This window comes from Oncorhynchus gorbuscha, linkage group LG18 (genome assembly GCF_021184085.1).
Source record: "Oncorhynchus gorbuscha isolate QuinsamMale2020 ecotype Even-year linkage group LG18, OgorEven_v1.0, whole genome shotgun sequence".
NCBI classification, from domain to species: Eukaryota; Metazoa; Chordata; class Actinopteri; order Salmoniformes; family Salmonidae; genus Oncorhynchus; species Oncorhynchus gorbuscha.
The window spans coordinates 69442372-69464050 of record NC_060190.1 but is presented as its reverse complement, the minus strand read 5'-3'; the positions used below and the strand labels follow the sequence as shown (position 1 = coordinate 69464050).

General features: G+C 41.1%; 1 protein-coding gene across 1 annotated transcript; it reads left to right on the top strand.

Moving 5' to 3' along the window:
* Nucleotides 1–645: 645 nt before the first annotated feature.
* igfn1.3 (immunoglobulin like and fibronectin type III domain containing 1, tandem duplicate 3) lies at nt 646–16691 on the top strand. Its single transcript, XM_046310034.1, has 23 exons — nt 646–807; nt 4357–4451; nt 4802–4924; nt 5061–5203; nt 5608–5707; nt 5931–5972; nt 6057–6102; nt 6212–6398; nt 6780–6893; nt 7041–7203; nt 7400–7672; nt 7880–8251; nt 8472–8596; nt 8871–9012; nt 9215–9508; nt 9701–9997; nt 10116–10295; nt 10490–10618; nt 10811–11119; nt 11296–11381; nt 11966–12158; nt 14666–14962; nt 16351–16691. The coding sequence occupies exons 2-23, from the start codon at nt 4400–4402 to the stop codon at nt 16689–16691; spliced, it is 4008 nt and encodes a 1335-aa protein (XP_046165990.1). The 5' UTR covers nt 646–807; nt 4357–4399.
* The last annotated feature ends 4988 nt before the right edge of the window (nt 16692–21679 follow it).

Here is a 21679-nt window from a genome sequence, read left to right as displayed (position 1 = left end):
TGGAGTTAGTCAGCAACATAGCATTTTGATGGCTTTGAAATGTGTAGGAATCATTTATACCTACTGAATAGTACAGTATTACTTTTATAGAGCACTCAAAACCCAACTTTAATGCTATAAAATGTTGACAGGATAAAACTCTCTTTTTCCACATTGACATTATCATTATCTGGTTTAAATATCCTGCTCATAGAAAACAGTATTTTAAGTAGATTTTGATTAGTCATGTCCAATAGCAACCAACTCCAATAGAGTAAAACTACATGCTCAAATAAATCAAACATTGCTAATTTGCAACCAGATTAAAGATAAATTGGTCATCATTACATGCATACTATTTCCTGTAGCATGCAGTCCAACATCCATAGTCATCTTAAGTAGCACACTAACCAGTCGAGGTCCATCAACAGAAGTGGAAACGGACCTTTAAAATGCAGGATGTAGAGATGCCAGGACAGTGTTCAATGTTTGCTGCTGTGGAAGTTAATCTCATTACAACACTTCTAAAACCTCTTTTTAAAAGCGTACTCTATAATAACGAGCCCGGTCCAATGTCTAGCGGGTATCTTCGTTTTGAGGGAGGAGTCAGCTATCCCTCCACTCTTGGTACATCCTTTTCAGACCTGAAGCACTTGGGCCAAATAATGTATATGTCAGTAAGCCAATCCCCAGCAGTCACGGTGGAAGGACACGGCCAAGGCTTGCACTGAGCATCTCAAAAAGGGTTTATTGTCTCTCAAAACGAAGACACCACACTCAAGTATAAGAAGGACTGTGGGTAGAAGGAGCAGAGAGGAGAGAGAACAAGTAAGTCCATTCCCTGGGCACAGGGCGAGGGGCTAAATGTCAACATGTGGGCATGATAATAATTCAAGATATATTGATTTCATTATTGATAACATCTGTTCTGTGTAACTATACTCAAATAGACTATGGGAACTGTGGGTGTCTCTGCACGCCAATTTTAAATTGATCCTAAGCTGTTTAAAGGCTAATGGTATATGACGTCATTATGTCCTGTAAATAATTCATATTAATGTAAGGTTGTTCGATAATGCAAGGAAGGGCATAAGTACATCTAATTGAATGCTGATGGAGAGGGAGGCACAGCATTCAATTCCCAAATAAAACATCCATTACTTAGTGATGAAAAACAATGATCAAAATTCAATTGAACTTGAAAACACAATTTAAAAATATATATATAATAGCGAAATGTATAGTTGCGAAATGTATAGTCCAATACTGATTGCATAGGAAAATGGCATTCATAAGCATGCAAATGGAATGTAAATCAAAAACGATATGCTTACAAGTGTTTATATGATCTGGAAGCAATTGGCAGATGATGATGGTCTATTTTCAGTAATACACAGCACTCAAGTAATGTAACTAAAAGCTGAGATGCATTTTGAGCTGAAGATGAAATGAGCTTGAGATGAGCTTGAGCATTAGATGCCTTATGAGCTTAACTATGTAGTGGATGTATGATCGGTGCTCAATGTTGATATTGTGATAACTAACCAAAAGTGTGGGAATATACTGATATGTTCCCAACATTTAACGGTTTGATACATCTTCTGACCGCTCTCCTCTCAAACGATTGGGGCAACTAAGAGAGGCATCTTCTAACTGTCAAGATGATGCTGTGTAGACACAAACCCCCAATGGAACTGCCCAGGCAGTAAAAAGAGACTGATTGCCACTAGACGGAGCTCGGCGTCCTAAGACATAGACCTGTCACATACCCATCTTATTTATAAATCAATTCCACAGCACAGTTGCTAGGCAGGGCTATTTTTCATCCCATACAAATATGGAAGTACAGCACAGCGTAGACGATGACATTCAAACTTGCACGGCATCCTAATGGAAATCCACCTCCTGGCTTGATTACTTTACTTAGGTTGTCTCATTGACAATCCAAAAGCAAGCAAAAGTTGTTAATGGTATTCGTAAAATAAGTGCATTTGAACTCTTACAACTGGGAACTGTACAGCTAAAGAAAGAATAGTCATGGATTGTCTCCTAGCAACAATGAAAAAGTGAAGTGTAGCTTACGTGAAAAACATTTAATTCCTTGTAAAGTCTGGTAGCAAAAAGCAGAGATGCCAGAGTAGTGAACAGCTGAAGAAGTCAGAATGAAGATGGTGAGCAAGGAGAAGGTTCTTGCGTAGTAAAATGTTACCTGTGGATTTAGCCTGTAGCAATGGAACACTGACAGGCAAATATATAAAATAGTTTCCAAATGTTCAAATAATATTTATACTAATTTCACATACGCAATAGCATTATATTTAACATATATTCAAGCTCCAATGCCTTCTGTCAAAGTGGACAAGGACAAACCCAATACATATATTGGCTCATGACCTGATCCTTCTTCAGAATGACATTTTGCTTCTATTGACTTAAAATTACATAACAATTAAGTGGACATGAGCGAGGTAGTCTACAGCAGCCCGTTCCATTTTCAGCAAGTGACTTGCGTCACATGTTGGTCCATGATAGATAGTTTTATGAGCTATGTGACCTATTACATGCAAAATGAAGCAGGTCACTTGCCACAGCCTACTTTGGGCATGCTAAGTATTCTGTGATCACAGAAGTTCTTTAATTTACTGTCCATCTTGAGTTACCACCTCTTGGAGCATATCATGATCCAACCACCTGCACTAGTACGTGCTAAAGTAAAAGTTGCCATATAAAAAAGAAATGTACACGGACTGCGCTGTCAAGTGACTGCACTGTCAAGTGACTGCACTGTCAAGTGACTGCACTGTCAAGTGACTGCACTGTCAAGTATTTTTATGAGAAAGTCAGATCGTTAAGATTTCTGTGCACAAATTATAAACTGTGCAAGTGGCTTCATACCAACAAATGTATGAAACATATTATTGTGTTTAAACGGAGAAAATATAGCGTACACAGTGTTGGTATGGGTATTAGTTAAGAGTTTCATTGGATCTTGAAATGTGAACGTATGCACTAGACAATGGAGAATGCCGGTATGACTGCACTCAAACCCCCAAAATAAAAACAATCCACTTGCAAGAGTTTCCAAGGACTTTTTTTCAAGTGTCCTGCTTGTCCAAATGTTAAAGACAGCGACAAGAATGCTGTATCTTACAATCTGTCACACACTCTCCCTCCCATTCCCCCTTTTAATAGAGACCTCACCAAGAGCAAAGTTTACTCAAAATGTGTCAGCATCAGATTCCTAGGACAGAAATATTGCCTTAATCCAGTGGTAAATGGCACCCGGTGGAACCATCTGTGGAAGATTAATTGTGTGGGAGACAGATGGGGTTTCTTACTGTTACTAATAGCTGTCCAGTCCTGTGACGCCTACCATCCCACATGCTTAGCTCATATACTGAAGACATGTGCAGCAGTCTTCCTTCTTGGCCCTCAGTGAGGTCTGCGCTCCTTTGTAAGCCAAGTGATTCCTATAAACACTGTGGAGTGCAGTGACCCAGAGATGACAGTCATGTCAACCAAGCTATTATGTACTGTAGGGTCCAGAGACTATTTATGATAAACATTGTTGATCACACTAAATCAAGAAATTATATTTGGTTTTCTTACAAATACATAGGAAGGTCTTCAGTTTATTTTAACTTTTATTTAACTACACAAGTCAGTTAAGAACAAATTCTTATTTTCAATGACAGCCTAGGAACAAAGGGGCAACTGCCTGTTCACGGGCAGAACGACAGATTTGTACCTTGTCAGCTCAGGGATTTGAACTTGCAACCTTTAGGTTGCTAGTCCACCGCTCTAACCAATAGGCTACCGTGCCACCCTTTATGTCAGGGTACCACTGTGCTTTCACAATGGTATTCATGCAAGATGTATACAAAATCAACGCAGTTGATAGGTAGGTTAACCAGTTAGCCAATCATGGTACATTAGCCGGTTACGCTTATTGGTTAAATGGTTAATTTGTGTAATGTTATTTTAGCTTGCTGCTTCATATTTATTTAACCAAGCAAGTCAGTTAAGAACAAATTCTTATTGACAATGACGGCCTACCCAGTCCAAACCCTAACCTGGATGATGCTGGGTCAATTGTACGTCGCTCTATGGTCGCTCTCACTGGTTGTGATACAGCCTAGAATCAAACCATGGTCTGTAGTGACACCTCTAGCACTGAGATGCAGTTCCTTTAGAGCGCAGCACCACTCGGGAGCCCCCTGTATGTTGTATGTCATTCCAGGAGCACAGTAAGCTAGATGGTGTTTGTTAAGCGATTCAAAAATATCTTATTGGACATCCCTACTTGGTTCACAACTTGTGCCAAACAAAAAACAGGATCTTGTTAACTTGATTTGAAATACATGTTATCTATTTCAGTAGCAGAGAACCATCTGAAAATCTGGCAAAACTGCTATCCAAGATGAAATTCTTCAAGAAAACTAAAGAGGAGGAGCCAGCTGCTCCAGGGCAAGGTAAGTCATATATATATTTTTTAAACTAATGTTTAAAAAAAAACATCTTTATTTAACTAGGCAAGTCAATTTAGAACAAATTCGTATTTACAGTAACAGCCTACCAAGAGGCAAAAGGGACAGGGGCTGGGATAAAAAACGTATAATGTAGGACAAAACACACATCATGACAAGAGAGACACCACAACACAAATCGTAACTAACCACAAATCGTAACTAATCAATGTAAATGTTCATATAACAATGAATAAATCAAGTTTCTTTTCGGTTTGGGATTATTCCTGTAAAACTATTGTGATGTACTGTATATGTGTATGTTTAATCCTGCTCTTTGTCCTACATCCCTCTAGTGGCAATCAAAAAGAGATCCAGAGTCCCTGGGGTCATGATTACACAGTTTGTGGAGGAGCTTCCTGTGGGCATGACCACCCCGGATTTCACCCTCAAACCCATCGCTTTGACTATTCAGGAAGGTATGGTTCATATATCAAACCACAATGACAATGTGAGATTGTACTAAAGTCTTTAAATTGCAAATATTTTCTTGGTCCTTGCTTGAAATTATACTGAGTTGACATTAACTGTGTTTTATTGCATTATTTTATAAAGGGAAATGTGCTGTTTTCAAAGCAATTGTGTCTGGTAATCCGACACCAAGTGTGCATTGGACAAGAAGTAATGGAGAAGTAACAGAACAAGAGAGATACAAAATTGTATCTGATCCAGCCACGCCTTATGAGCACTACATAGAGGTGAGTCAACACACTAGTATTGGAGAGGAGCAACAATTTACAGTGACACCTTTTTTGGTATTTCTAAACAACCTCAATGGATCTGAAACAACCTGATTTCCACCTTACGTAATAGCAACCAGAGGGCGAAAAAAAAAATGTTGGCTGCAATGAGGACTAAAAGAGAACCTCAACATCCACGTCAGCGAGCGATAAGTCGCTGGCCAATGTTGACTGCAATTGAGATCAGCTGTGTTATTTTAGATCAGCTGGTTACAATTAGCCCAGCTCTTTTACAAACATTTATTCTTTCACTGTGGCCGTTGTTCTTCTTTTTTGCCTTCGTCCCCAATCTGGGGTCACTTAACTGAGGCTAACAAATTTTGTTCCAAATGGTAATACTCTTGCTTAATTTGTGTTCACAGATGCCGGAAGTATCTTCAGAACAAGCTGATACCTACAAATGCTTTGCCACCAATGAGTATGGAAAAGCTGTGGTCATCGCTAACCTCAATGTAATTGAAAGTGAGGACACCATTACTCCTGGGTTGATATACGGCGCTAAACCCGGTTACATCTCATAACTGAGTCTTGAACAAGAGAAACATCATGTTGACGTTAAATACTGTAGATCCTTAACAAAACACTGGCAGACACATATCCTCAGGATCTAAGCCAGACAAACTATAATTGATCCGATTGATCTTAATTAACCAAATCATCTAATGAACCATCTCTTGCCTTTCAGTGGGATATAAGAAGGGCAAGGCTATGAAAGATGCACGAGCAGGTCAGTCACTGAATTTCAATCACAAAACAAGGTTTTAGTGACATTAACTGTACAAAATAACGTAAAAGTTCAATCTCAATTTAGCTGCTGTGAAGCCACCTGAAGATTTCAAAAACCTCCTAACAAAAGCGTAAGACAATACTAGAAAAACAATCAATCATAGCTAGGTTCTAGATCCTAATTGTACCATAATAGTTTTGACGCGTGAATGAGATACAGTTGTATTCTTCTTGTTTAAGGGTTGTAGCATCAGACAAAGATGACAAAAAAGAGGGAGAAATCGATCCAAGGTTTTGGGATGTGTTGATGAGTGCCGACAAGAAAGACTATGAGAAAATCTGTGCTGAGTTTGGAGTCACTAACTTCCGCTGGATGCTGAAGACACTGAATGTGAAGAAGGTTGAGAGGGAGGAAGAACAAGGAAAGGTTTGCCTGAATTAGAGATAGTCAAAGATAATAAAATTGCCTGTATATAGCTTAAGTTTTAATTTTTTTTATTTTTACATTTTAGTAATTTACAGTAGCAGACGCTCTTATCCAGATCGACTTACAGGAGCAATTAGGGTTAAGTGCCTTGCTCAACGGCACATGGACCAATGTTTCTCCTAGTCAGCTCGGGGATTCAAATCAGCAACCTTTCGGTTACTGGCCCAAACTCTTAACGGTTAGGCTACCTGCCGCCCAGCATTTACTAGTATGTGAAAGTGAGGTGTTTATTCCTCTTATATACACTGTTGTATTCCAAAATGAACAGTAACTGAATATCCCCAACATCAATACCAGTGAATGTGTTTTTTGCTCCTACAGTATATTGAAAAGCTCAGCAATCTGAAACACATTGAAGTAAAACCTGGTGGAGGTGCAGAGTTTGAATTTGAGATGTCGCTTAAAGACCCCAACGTCAAGATCTTCCTGTTCAAGGTGAGAATGGTGGGAAATACAGTGTTATATGCATTGTAACAACAACCAAGCCGAACATGTTTGATTTGATTTTAGAATGACTAATAGGTGTCTTTACATCAAATGTGTTTTTGTATGCATTAAGACTGACAATGTGTTTTTATACAGAATGGAGTAATGGTTCCGTTCAGTGTCGATACAGAAGAGAAGCATTTTCTGAAGAAAACGGGAAGAAAATTTACATTTGGCATTAAGGATCTTGCTGGAGATGATGAAGGATTGTACCAAGTGATGGTGGAGGGGGTACTTATCTTCTCAACTGACTTCAAAGGTGGGATGACTTCAATTTATTCTCTGTTTAATCATTTCCCATTTCATATAGGCTAACAATCCCTAAGACCAACAAAATTCCCTCAGGTTAGCCGGTATGCAAAGATGAATGCCTGTTCAATATCCACCAAAACAAAAAAGGAACATGTCATTTTGTTTCAGATAAAGTATTTCTTCCAAATTTGTATTTTATTCAGTTCCAATGGTGGATTTCCTGGTCAAAATTCAGGAAGTGAAGGCCACGGAGAGAGAGGATGCTGTGTTTGAATGTGTCCTGTCATCACCCATGTCAAAGATTCAATGGACGGGGAGGAATCAACCGTGTGAACAAGGGGAGAAGTTTGACATTGAAGTGTCAGAGGACATGCTCATTCATAGCTTGGTTGTGAAGGACTGTGCGAAACTGGATGGTGGTATCTATTCAGTATGTGCAGGGATCAAGTCTTGCAATGCCTTTCTTGTTGTGGAGGGTAAGGAGATGACGCTTCAAACACAAAAAGTGTTGCTAAGTCATGTGACTCTTGTGTAAGGGCATATAATGTCAAATATATGCCACTTGTTAAGTAAATTGATCAATATTAATCAAACATTATCCATATCAGACAGTACAAAGGCAAAACATTGACAATCTTTACTAACCTATACTCTACCTATGTTCTTATTTGCCCACGCTCCAGTTGATAACGATCCAGCCACCAAGGGGAAAAAGAAAGTCCGCAAAACAACTCGAGCTGGTGGGGGAGAGGTAGACTTGGCTAAAATAGCTGCAGAGCAGAAAGCTAAGCTGGACAAAGAGAGAGATGAGAGAATGGAGTTGGCGAAGCAGATTAAGGCAGACATGGACGCTAAGGCAGCAGGAGCGCCTGAACCAGAGCCGGAGAACAAGGGCGAGAAGGAAGAGCCTGACCCTGTGGAAGAGAAGAAGGAAGAGCTTGGAGACGAAGAGATACCAGTTGAGAAGAACAAAGAGCCTGGAGACGAAGAGATAACAGTTGAAAAGAAGAAGAAAAGAGTGAGAACAGGTCCACTGATCCCAGACACCATCATAGGTAAGAGGTTTCACGGTGTTCAATGAAAACAGGTCCACTGATCCCAGACACCATCATAGGTAAGAGGTTTCACGGTGTTCAATGAAAACAGGTCCACTGATCCCAGACACCATCATAGGTAAGAGGTTTCACGGTGTTCAATGATTTGTAATGTCCAGGCATCACATTCACACTAAATCATCTTCCTAACCAATTGACTACGACTTGATGTATCCTCTAGACCCAGGAGTGCACTTTACCAGTGGATTGTCAGACATCAGTGTTAATATGGGCAACAGAGGTGAACTGGAGTGTAAACTGAGCAGTGAAAACTGTGAAGGAATCTGGTACAAAGATGGAGAAGAGGTGAGTTAGAAAACCGGAAGTAACTATAAACATCAGTCCTCAGATTTGATTTGGAAATCATAAATGCAATACTCTTCAAAAATTGAATATCAAATCCAACTTGTTTTTGCCGTCTTGTTTAGTCAACTACTACAGCAGGTAAGTTCTGTTCAGTATCAAACTGCGAAATACAAAAATATTGCAGAGACTAAATGCAGGAAAAGTAATAATTGAGCTGCAACAGCGCATGCAGTTCTTTACATGTCTAAACAGTACTTTGTTTGTTTCCTTCCAGATAGAAGCATCAGATGATATTGAGATTAAACATGATGGGGCCTATCACAGGCTTATACTGAAGAACTGCAAGGAGGAGGATTCTGGCAAATACCGATTTGAAGCTGATGGACGTAAAACAGAATCCATGCTTATTGTAGAGGGTAAATGAATCCATCCATCTATCCATCTTTTAAAATAATTAATGGCAACATTGAGGCAGTTGAACTGAAGTTCAATATCAGTATTGAGCGAAAGAAGCATTCTCTGAAGATGGACATGCAATGCCAAGTCAACTAAGATATATTGTAGCTACTATATGTTCTGTATTTGTGCTATTAAATGTATGTGACATCTATGTTCCAGATCCACCCAGAGTAAACCCAGATGACCTGGCTGATTTCTCAAAGCCCGTCATAATAAAGGTTGGCCAAAGCGCTACCTTCAAGCTGTCTATTATGGGTCGTGACCCAATGAAGATCTATTGGTACAACGAAGGTGAGGAGTTGGTGGAAGACAAACACATCAACATTGAGAAGTCGCTCACACACAGTCGCCTCCTTCTCAGCAAGTGCCAGCGGAAAGCCACAGGAGAAATCAAGATCAAGATCAAAAATGAATTTGGAACCATTGAGGGCATATCCAGGTTGATTGTACTGGGTCAGTGGGATGATTTTAATCTATTTGCAATGTTGCTATGACAATCATTTGTGCTTGCCTGAATGAAACATCAGGGTGTCTCCACATTTGACACAATATTGGCAATACAGCTTCTAGCTTCATGCACAACATTATCAAGGATAACATAAGGCTACCTGGAGTATCATTATGCTCCCATATATCTATTCACAGACAGACCAAGCCCTGCCCTAGGACCTGTGGAGATCATTGAAGCTTCTTCGGCTGTACTTGACTTTAAATGGAGGCCTCCCAAAGACAATGGTGGCTCTCCTGTGATCAACTACATCCTGGAACGACAGCAGCTGGGCCGTAACTCCTGGATGAAGCTGGGTCAGATCCCCGGAGAGCCCAAATACAGGGACACCGATGTAGACCATGGAAGGAAGTACTGCTACCATATCAGGGCTGTGACTGAGCAGGGCATAAGTGAAATTATGGAGACAGATGACATCCAGGCCGGTACAAGAGGTAATGCATAATATGTCACCAGAATGCAACATGTAGCTGTTGAATTAGGGTTCTCTCTTTCTCCCAATGGAGGACGCCATCAGACCTCCAAAATTTACTTTTTTCCCTTGTTACCTAGCATATCCCGGACAACCTTCCTCACCCAAAGTGATCAGTGCCTTTGCAAACTGCATCAATCTGGAATGGGTTCCCCCTTCCAACACTGGAGGAACTAATATTCTAGGTTACCACCTGGAGAAACGCAAGAAGGGCAGCAATCTATGGGGTTCAATCAACAATGTGAAAGAGCCAATCAAAGGTGTGGCCATTTCAATACTTGGTTCATCATCCAAATGTCTTTCCGTATTTGTTTTGTTTTAATTGCATTCCATTCCAGTACACAACCTGATTTCTACATTGCTGTAAATACAACCATACTGTCAAAGTGCTGAAACAACAAAGAAATATTTTGATCCCTTCATTATCTATTTTTTGTCACACCCATACTTTCAGGTCAAGGGATTGCAGTGAAAGACGTTATTGAGGGAATAGAGTATGAGTTCCGTGTTGCAGCTATCAACATATCTGGTGCTGGAGAGCCAAGTACCCCCTCTGAATTTGTTTTTGCAAGAGACCCAAAGAGTAAGTAATCTGATCTGTTTCATTCTGAGATAGCGAGGACAAACTCTGAAAATCAGTCATCATTTGATAATGCAACACGTCATTTGACTGGTAAATAAGGCATAACATTACAGTTCAAATATAAAGTCTGTTTATGAGCAGCTGTCGCAAACAGTATATTCTACTCACCCCTGAAATCATTTGTCCTTTCAGAGCCCCCCGGTCAAATCAATGACCTGAAGGTGACAGACTCCACCTACACCACCTTGTCCCTGGGTTGGACTAAACCCATAGAGGAGGAAGGGGTCCAAGATGAAGCCAAGGGATACTTTGTGGAGATCAGACCAGCAGCAAACCCAGAGTGGGACCGCTGTAACAATAACCCCATCATCATTACCTCCTATAACATTTTGGGTCTTAAGTCAATGGCAATGTACTGGGTGAGAGTGATCGCCACCAATGACGGGGGAGAAGGGGAGCCACAAGAGCTGGACAACTACATCCTGGCTATGCCTCCCCCTGGTGAGTGACACCAATTTGTCAACATTGTTTTTGTCAAGTTTGTGTTGACAGTATCATGATAGTAGTTCTAAGACTGTAACGGAACAAAAACCTGAAACCTGGAGTGATTATACACATATTATTATATTCACATTCTTATCTTATTTCAAGCTTTATACGTTTAAAAAAATATATAATTTCCTTGTTTTTCACTGATCGCAAAATGAAGAGCTTCATGGTTGTGAGAGCCGGGAATTCTGCTCGAATCAACATCAACTTTGTGGTCAGCAAAATCTTGTGCATGTAAACAATGCCTTATTGGGTCTTACATCGGAATGACCAGTTTCTAAGGCAAATTACAGAACTCAGTCTGCTATTCCATGTAAGTGTGATACTCTGTGACCTAGAATGTGTTGCGATGGTGTAGAAATACAAAATCAGAGCAAAAAATTCTGTACTGAAATGTGATGGATATTAACAGAGATTCTTAAAAAAGTGGATTGCTCATTAAAGAAACATTCACTTATCCTTTTATTGCCGTGGGGTAAATCCCGGCCACAGAGTGATTCTTGGTAGTCTTAAACAAATCTACTTTGAAACAAAGGTATATACGCCTCACACACATGATTATGTGTTAAAATAAAGACATCTGTACCATGTCAGATATACAGTATGCATTAAGTTTTAAGTTTGTATCCCAATATTACACTTTAAATACAATATATCACAGAAGACTGAAATATTCGTCAGGTTTTTTGGAATATTCCATCCATGAGGCCAAGAATTTAGCTTTTGGTCATTGTCTGCAGGAAAGAGCTACACTACCAAACAAACTCATCTGTCTATTTCTATGTTGTCTCTTGGTAGGCTTCTCCTATGCCAAACATAACGTGGCTAAAGGATGGGATGCCAGTATCAAAACTTGTAACCATTAGCAACTCCGATAATACATCCCAGCTCCTAATCTCCACATCTGAGCGTCCCGATACAGGAATCTACACCATCATCGTCAAGAACATGGTTGGTCAGGAGACCTTCAGTATCGAAATCAGAGTCACAGGTATAATCATACAAGCAAGACAATCCACTAAATATTGACAGTGAGTGGCATTGACAGTGAGTGTTAATGACAGTGAGTGTTACTGACGGTGAGTGTTACTGACAGTGAGTGTTACTGACGGTGAGTGTTACTGACAGTGAGTGGCATTGACAGTGAGTGGCATTGACAGTGAGTGGCATTGACAGTGAGTGGCATTGACAGTGAGTGTTAATGACAGTGAGTGGCATTGACAGTGAGTGTTACTGACAGTGAGTGTTACTGACAGTGAGTGTTACTGACAGTGAGTATTACTGACAGTGAGTGTTACTGACGGTCTGTGGTATTGACAGTGAGTGTTAATGACAGTGAGTGTTAATGACAGTGAGTGGCATTGACAGTGAGTGGTATTGACAGTGAGTGTTACTGACAGTGAGTGGCATTGACAGTGAGTGGTACTGACAGTGAGTGTTACTGACAGTGAGTGTTACTGACAGTGAGTGGCATTGACAGTGAGTGGTACTGACGGTGAGTGGTACTGACAGTGAGTGTTACTGACAGTGAGTGGCATTGACAGTGAGTGGCATTGACAGTGAGTGTTACTGACAGTGAGTATTACTGACAGTGAGTGTTACTGACAGTCTGTGGTATTGACAGTGAGTGTTAATGACAGTGAGTGTTAATGACAGTGAGTGGCATTGACAGTGAGTGGTATTGACAGTGAGTGTTACTGACAGTGAGTGTTACTGACAGTGAGTGTTACTGACGGTGAGTGGTACTGACAGTGAGTGGCATTGACAGTGAGTGGCATTGACAGTGAGTGGCATTGACAGTGAGTGGTATTGACAGTGAGTGGTATTGACAGTGAGTGGTATTGACAGTGAGTGGTATTGACAGTGAGTGGTATTGACAGTGAGTGGTATTGACAGTGAGTGGTATTGACAGTGAGTGTTACTGACAGTGAGTGGTATTGACAGTGAGTGGTATTGACAGTGAGTGGTATTGACAGTGAGTGTTACTGACAGTGAGTGGTATTGACAGTGAGTGGTATTGACAGTGAGTGTTACTGACAGTGAGTGGTATTGACAGTGAGTGGTATTGACAGTGAGTGGTATTGACAGTGAGTGGTATTGACAGTGAGTGGTATTGACAGTCTGTGGTATTGACAGTCTGTGGTATTGACAGTGAGTGGTATTGACAGTGAGTGGTATTGACAGTGAGTGGTATTGACAGTGAGTGGTATTGACAGTGAGTGGTATTGACAGTGAGTGGTATTGACAGTGAGTGGTATTGACAGTGAGTGGTATTGACAGTCTGTGGTGGAACTCTGTAAAAGATCACTACTGTGATTATTATCTGCCGTCTGTGGCATGAGGGGTTGTGAGGGAGGGGTGCTGTGAGATTATTTAAGATACTATTTGAAGAAGTAGGGTAACACATATTTTTGGAAGTTGGACATTGACTCTGCTGTCCTAGCTTCAGGGGGAAGCTGGTTCAACCATTGGGGTGCCAGGACAGAGGAGAGCTTGGACTGGGCTAAGCAGGAGCTGCCCTAGGGCCAAAAGACCAGAGGTGTCAGGACGGAGTGTTAGGGTTGGGGTGTAGGGTTTGAGCATAGCGTGAAGTTAAGGAAGGGAATTTCCTCTTGCTGCTCCATAGGCAAGTACCATGGTCTTGTAGTGGATGCGAGCTTCGACTGGAAGCCACTGGAGTGTGTAGAGGAGCGGGGTGACATGGGAGAAATTGGGAATGATGAACACCAAGTGGGCTGCAGCATTCTAGATAAGTTACAAGGGTTTGATGGCACAAGCAGGGAGCCTTGTCAACAGCAAGTTGCAGTAATCCAGATGGGGGACGACAAGTGCCTGGATTAGGACATGCGCCCCTTCGTGTGTAAGGTACGGTCATACTCTACAGATGTTGTAGAGCATGAACTTGCAGGAACGAGTACTGCTTTTAAGTTTGCAGAGAACACCAAAGTTCTTTGCACTCTGGGAGGGGGACACCGTGGAGTCAACCATGATAGAGTGGGCAGGCCTTCCCTGTGAGGAAGAGAAGCTTGAGCTTGAGGTGGTGGGCCGACATCGAAGCTGAGATACATTACATTACATTTAAGTAATTTAGCAGACGCTCTTATCCAGAGCGACTTACAAATTGGTGCATTCACCTTATGACATCCAGTGGAACAGTCACTTTACAATAGTGCATCTAAATCTTAAAGGGGGGGAATACTTATCCTATCCTAGGTATTCCTTAAAGAGGTGGGGTTTCAGGTGTCTCCGGAAGGTGGAGATATCTGCCAGAGATGGGTTTCGCCAACTGGGTGTCAGAAGAGGGGGAAGGAGAAAAGTAGTTGAATGTCATCAGCACAGCAATGATAGGACAGACCATGTGAGGATATGACATGCTGAAGAGTGGTGTGTTCTGTAGAGTCTACTTTACAATAACAAATACATGTATTACACTGTATGTGTAATATTACATGTACTGTACATTCAAATGACGACCATGTCTCTTTTACCTGGTTCCAGATGATCCCAAGCCTCCCGGCCCAGCGGAGTTGGAACAGAATGTTCCTGGAACAGTGACTGTGACCTGGACTCCCTCCCCAGATGAGAGGAGGGACGACAGGCTGCACTACATAGTGTCCAGACGTGACTCCGTCAAGCGAATGTGGCAAACTGTAGCTGACCACCTCTTCAACAACAAGTTCACAGCCCTCAACATCATGGCTGGACGAGAGTACTACTTCCGTGTCTACGCCAAAAATGACATGGGTCTCTCTGAGCCTTCTGAGTCGCCAACCTGGGGAGTGACCAAGAAAAAAGGCATGTTAAGTTTGACACATGACATTGTTGATTATCCAGAGAGAGAATCATAAGTCACCCTCAAGAGGAAACCAAAACAGATGTTGTTGATTGGTAGTTACTTAAAACCTCACTAGGGTACGTGGGAACGCTAGCGTCCCACCTGGCCATCATCCAGTGAAATTGCAGGTCGCCAAATTCAAAAACAGAAATACTAATTATAAAAATTCATAAAAAACATACAAGTTTTATACATCGGTTTAAAGATTAACTTCTTGTTAATCCAAGTACGGTGTCAGATTTCAAAAAGGCGTTACGGCGAAAGCATACCATGGGATTATCTGAGAACAGCACCCAGCAGACAAATCATTACAAACAGTTACCAGCCAAGTAGAGGAGTTACACAAGTCAGAAACAGAGTTAAAATTAATCCCTTACCTTTTATGATCTTCATATGGTTGTACTCACAAGAGACCCATTTATTCAATAGAAGTTAGTTTTGTTCAATAAAGTCCCTTTTTATATCCAAAAATCTCAGTTTTGTTTGCGTTTTGTTCAGTAATCCACAGGCTCAAACGCAGTCACAACAGGCAGATGAAAAACCCAAATAGTATCCGTAAAGTTCATAGAAACATTTCAAATGATGTTTATAATCATTCCTCATGTTGTTTTTAGCCTAAATAATCAATCATATTTAAACCTGACAATAAGTTGTCATTATAAAAGGTAAACAAGAAAGGATCACTCTTGGTCATGTGCATGAAAAATCTCTGGGACACTGTGGGGTCCACTCATTCAGAGTGGTATTACTCCCTCATTTTTCAGAATACAAGCCTGAAACAATTTCTAAAGACTGTTGACATCGAGTGGAAGCCATAGGGAGTGCAATTTGAGTCCTAAATCAATGGATACAGTAATGGTATTCAATAGAAAACTACAAACATAAAATAATCCCACATCCTGGATGGATCTTTCTCAGGTTTTCGCCTGCCAAATCAGTTATGTTATACTCACAGACATTATGTTAACAGTTCTGGAACCTTTTAGAGTGTTTCTATCCAAATCTACCAATTATATGCATACCCTATCTTCTGGGCCTGAGTAGCAGGCAGTTTACTTTTGGCACACTTTTCATCCGGAGGTAAAAATAGTGCCCCCTACCCTAGTGAAGTTTGTCATTTAAAGGGGAGAAGCTACTGCACACTGTGGTCTGTGACACTGTTCTGAAAAAGGTCTCAGACCAAAACCTTGTGGTCGCAGAAGTATGATACCGTAATTTGAACAACATTCCAATGAGTTTCAACAGTTTCACATTTCTCATGAATAGGCCTAAACAGAACTAAATTAAGTCATAAAAGAAATTTGAACCACTAACTGAGACTTTCCCATATTATTTGTGTTTCATCTAGAGAAGTTCTCAATGGCTTTCAGCTCATTCAAGAGCCTCAACTTTGAGTCAGCGCCATCATTCTTAGTTCCACTGAAAATGCACAGCACCCCTGAGAGCTACGAGTGCTACATGAGCTGTGCTGTCAGAGGGGACCCAACACCTCATGTCACATGGTACCGCAACAATATCAGCCTCAACACCAACACCAACTATCTTATCACCAACACCTGTGGGGTCTGCTCCATGCTCATACTGAGGGTTGGACCCAAGGACACTGGAGAGTACAAAGTCATCGCTGAAAATGCCTTGGGCAGGGCAGAGTGCTCCACCAAACTCACAGTCAACGGTATAAAAAAATAAAATGAAAGTCTTACTGTGCTACATTGAAATATAGCATGTTAACATGATGTTTAAAATAATGTTTTTAAACTATAATCAGTCTTTTCATTATCTTTCAGAGTGAAGTGGTTCCACAGTCCTCCAGTTCTGCTTCGCAAAGACTGTCAGATTGCCCAGAGCAACCAGAAACACTGCAGAGAGCTGAAATGAATGTGTGTTGATTATATCCTTAGAGAGTAGGCATGTTCTTTAGTCATCTTGTAAAAGAAGAATATCAATAGTGGTTTGAGATACAGTAGTGTGTGTTGAAAGAGATTATGTAATGACTTATTCATACTGTAAATAGGCCTGCAATGAGTGTTTCCAACTTTTGTTTGATAGAAACTTGACAATCCAATCCCAGATGTGTTCTCTTGTTGACTCTCAAAACTTAAGAGAGACAGAGGCAACAGAAAAGATTCACATAATTTAAAGATGGATGCAATTTGAAATCAATATTCCATAGGCCACTCACATGGTGTCCATTGCCTAGGCTGTCCACTGGGAACCCCCCCCCCCCTCCCTCCCTCCATAAAATCGTCCATGGGTGCACACACCCTGGTAATGTTTTGCCAACTGTTACACGGCTTCACATACCTCTTTTACTGCTAGCATGCAGTCGTGTTCTTTCGGGGGATATTGAGAGTTTATAATGGAAGGTAATAAATTAGAAGAATTCATAGGCATGACTGAGTGTGACCTTATGTACATTTGGTCCTGGGCTGGTTTCAAGTTTCAGGAAGTGTAAACTTTCTACATTACAATGCTTGGTTCTGTAGTGATTAAGCGGACAATAATTATTTTATAGCATAACAATGAAACAGGCTCTGACATTTACAAGCATACAAACTGGTGGACAAGAATAAGTTCACTGTATTTACGCTGTATTTTACAGTTGTTTTAAATACAGTAATACAGTAATACAACATTATTAAAAGTTAAGGTGATTCCTGGAAACGTAAGTCAAATTCCTAATACTGAAAGCAAGTTATCCTAACTGTCGGCTATTTGAGATTCAGTGTACTGTCAATCTGATTTTGAACCTAATAACTTAAAATAATTTTGCCTGCATTTAAGTAAGTAGCAACAACTGGTTATAGGCTTCCTCCCTTTCCTTTATTTGTTTGGTAAAAATATGTAAACTACTGGATGGAAAAAGCAATGGACAGGAAATGTGGGGTGTGAGTTGATGCAGAATTGTTTTGTGAAAGAATACATATTAGCCCTTGACCCTGTGTGGCCCCTGAAGTAAATGCCTTCTGGAATGTCAACCTTCTCAGCTCAGCTTCCCATGCCTGTGTCCGGTCAACCTTCCTGTGTCAAACACCACATTTTATTTTGTCGCCTGAAATATCCACAACACACAGTCAATCGTGCTTGGACCCAACATAACTGTGTCATTGCTAAGAATACAATAAAGAAACAAGAATGACTCTTAGTGGTTTTAAGTTCCAACCAGTTCCTGTGTCCTGTGTTCTATTCCAACCAGTTTTTGTGGTCTAAGTTTCATTCCAGTTCCTGTGTTCTAAGTTCAAATCATGCATACACATATTTAGCAGATGTTAAGCATTCTTGTGTTTCTAGCTCGAAAAGTGTGGTAGTATCTAACAATTCATAACAATACACACAAATCTAAAAGTAAAATAATGTAATTAAGAAAAAATATAAATATTAGGACGAGCAATGTCGGGGTGGCATTGACTAGAATACACTAGAATACAATATATACATATTAAATTAGAATTACAGCATGTAAACATTAAAGTGACCAGTGTTCCATTATTAAAGTGACCAGTCCTTCCATGTATATGAACATAGTGCAGCAGCCTCTAAGGTGCAGGGTTGAATAACCGGGTTGAAGCTGGCTAGTGACAGTGACTAAGTTCAGAGCAGGGTACTTGGTGGAGGCCGGGCTAGTGATGGCTATTTAAAAGTCTGATGGCCTTGAGATAGAATGGCTATTTAAAAGTCTTGTGGCCTTGAGATAGAAGCTGGTTTTCAGTCTCTCGGTCCCAGCTTTGATGCACCTGTTCTGAGCTCTACTTCTAGATGATAGCAGGGTGAACAGGCTGTGGCTCGGGTGGTTGATGTCCTTGATTATCTTTTTGGCCTTCCTGTCTTCCTGTGATATCGGGGGCTGTAGATGTCCTGGAGGGCAGGCAGTGTTTCTACCAGTAATGCGTTGGGCAGACTGCACCACCATCGGGAGAGCCCTGCGGTTACGGGCGGTGCAGTTGTCATACCAGGTGGTGATACAGCCCGACAGAATGCTCTCAATGCATCTGTAACAGTTTGTGAGGGTCTTAGGGGTTAAATATAATTTATTCAGCCTCCTGAGGTTGAAGAGGCTCTATCGTACCTTCTTTACCATACTGTCTGTGTGGTTGGACCATTTCAGATAGTCAGTGATGTGTACACAGAGGAACTTGAAGGGGTGTGCTCCCTGTGCTGTTTCCTGAAGTCCAGGATCAGCTCCTTCATTTTGTTGACGTTGAGGGAGAGGTTCTTATCCTGGCACCACTCCACCAGGGTACTCAACTCCTCCCTGTAGGCTGTCTAGTCATTGTTGGTAATTAGGCCTACTACTGTTGTGTCATCTGCAAACTTGATGATTGAGTTGGAGGCGTGCATTGCAACGCAGTCATGGGTGAACAGGGAGTACAGGAGGGGGCTGAGCACACACCCTTGTGGGCCCCTGTGTTGATGATCAGCGAATTGGAATTGTTTCCTACCTTCACCACCTGGGGGCGGTCCGTCAGGAAGTCCAGGTCGCAGTTACACAAGGAGGGGTTCAGACCCAGGGCTCTGATCTTGATGATGAGCTTGGAGGGTATTACTTAACCTCTCTTGTGTAGAGGGCAGTATATTCACATCCGGATGAAAAGCGTGCCCTAAGTAAACTTCCTGTTACTCGCATATAATCAGTAGATTTGGATAGAAAACACTCTAAAGTTTCTAAAACTGTTAAAATGATGTCTGTGAGCATAACAGAACTTATATGGCAGGCACAACTCAGAGGACAAACCACCCCCCACCAAAAAAAAATTCAGCCTACCACTGTTTTCAATGGCTGTCACTTTAATTATAAGGCAATATCCTCACAGATTGCAGTTCCTAGGGCTTCGACTAGATGTCAACAGTTCTTAGAAACAGTTTCATGCTGGTTTTGGAAAAATTTGCCAGAAATTGTAGTTTTTCTAGGTGGCTCCCATTTTGGCTGTAGTGTTTCCAAGCATGTGGAAGAGAGCGCGTTTTTTGGTATTTTTCTCCGGTTAACACAATAACGATTCTCCGTCTTAAATGTTATCGTTTATTTACTTTTTTAGGGTACCTAAGGTTTGATTATAAACGTTGTTTGACTTGTTTGGAAAAGTTTATTAGTAATGTTTGGGATTCATTTTGAATGCATTTTGATGGAGGGAAACTGGGTCGATTATTGACGGAAGCGGGCCAGCTGAACTTTTTTTCTTTATGGATATAAAGAAGGACATTATCAAACAAGAGGACCATTTGTGATGTATATGGAACCTTTTGGAGTGCCAACAGAATAATATCAAAGGTAAGGCATTTATTATATTGCTATTTCTGACTTTCGTGGCGCACCTGCCTGGTTGAAAAATGTTTTTCATGCTTATGTTGCGGGGCGCTGTTCTCAGATAATCGCATGGTGTGCTTTCGCCTTATAGCGTTTTTGAAATCTGACACAGCGGCTGGATTAACAAGAAGTTATGCTTTATCTGGATGTATTACACTTGTGATTTTATGAATGTTAAATATTTCTAATTCTGTAGTTTGAATTTCGCGCTCTGTAATTTCACCGGATGTTGGCCAAGTGGGATTCTACAGTTCCACCTGCCCGTAAGAAGTTAATAGTGTTTAAGGCTGAGCTGTATTCAATGAACAGCATTCTTACGTAGGTATTCATCTTGTCCAGATACCAGTGTACAGTGCGGTGGCGATTGCAGCGTCGGTGGATCTATTGGGGCGGTATGCAAATTGAAGTCGGTCTAGGGTGTCAGGTAAGGTGAAGGGGATATGATCCTTAACTAGCCTCTCAAAGCACTTAATGACAACAGAAGGGAGTGCTACGGGGCAATAGTCATCTAGTTCAGTTACCTTCTTGGGTACAGGAACAATGGTGGACATCTTGAAGCAAGTGGGGACAGCAGACTGGGATAGGGAAATATTTAATATGTCCGAAACACACCAGATACTTAGTCTGCGTATGCTCTGAGGACGCGACTGGGGATGAAGTCTGGGCCGGCAGCCTTGCGAAGGTTAACACGCTTAAATGTCTCACTCATGTCGGCCATCGAGAACGAGAGCCCACCGTCCTTGAGAGCAGGCCACGTCGGTGGTTATCCTCAAAGGGGGCAAAGGTGTTTAGCTTGTCCGGAAGCAAGACAGTGTCCACGGTGTGGCTGGTTTGTAATCTGTGATTGTCTGGAGTATCTGCCACACACAGTTGAAGTCGGAAGTTTACATACACCTTTGTCAAATACATTTAAACTCAGCGTCTCACAATTCCTAACATTTAATCGTAGTACAAATTTCCTGTTTTGGGTCAGTTAGGATCACCACTTTATTTTAAGAATCTGAAGAATACATTTTTTTCAGCTTTTATTTCTTTCATCACATTCCCATACAATCAATTAGTATTTGGTAGCATTGCCTTTAAAATGTTTAACTTGGGTCAAACATTTTGGGTAGCCTTCCATAAGCTTCCCACAATAGGTTTTGTGAATTTTGGCCCATTCCTCTTGACAGAGCTGGTTTAACTGAGTCAGGTTTGTAGGCCTCCTTGCTCGCAAATGCTTTTTCAGTTCTGCCCACACATTTTCTATAGGATAGGGTCAGGGCTTTGTGATGGCCACTCCAATACCTTGAATTTGATGTCCTTAAGCCATTTTTCCACAACTTTGGAAGTATGCTTTGGGTCATTGTCCATTTGGATAAAGCATTTGTGACCA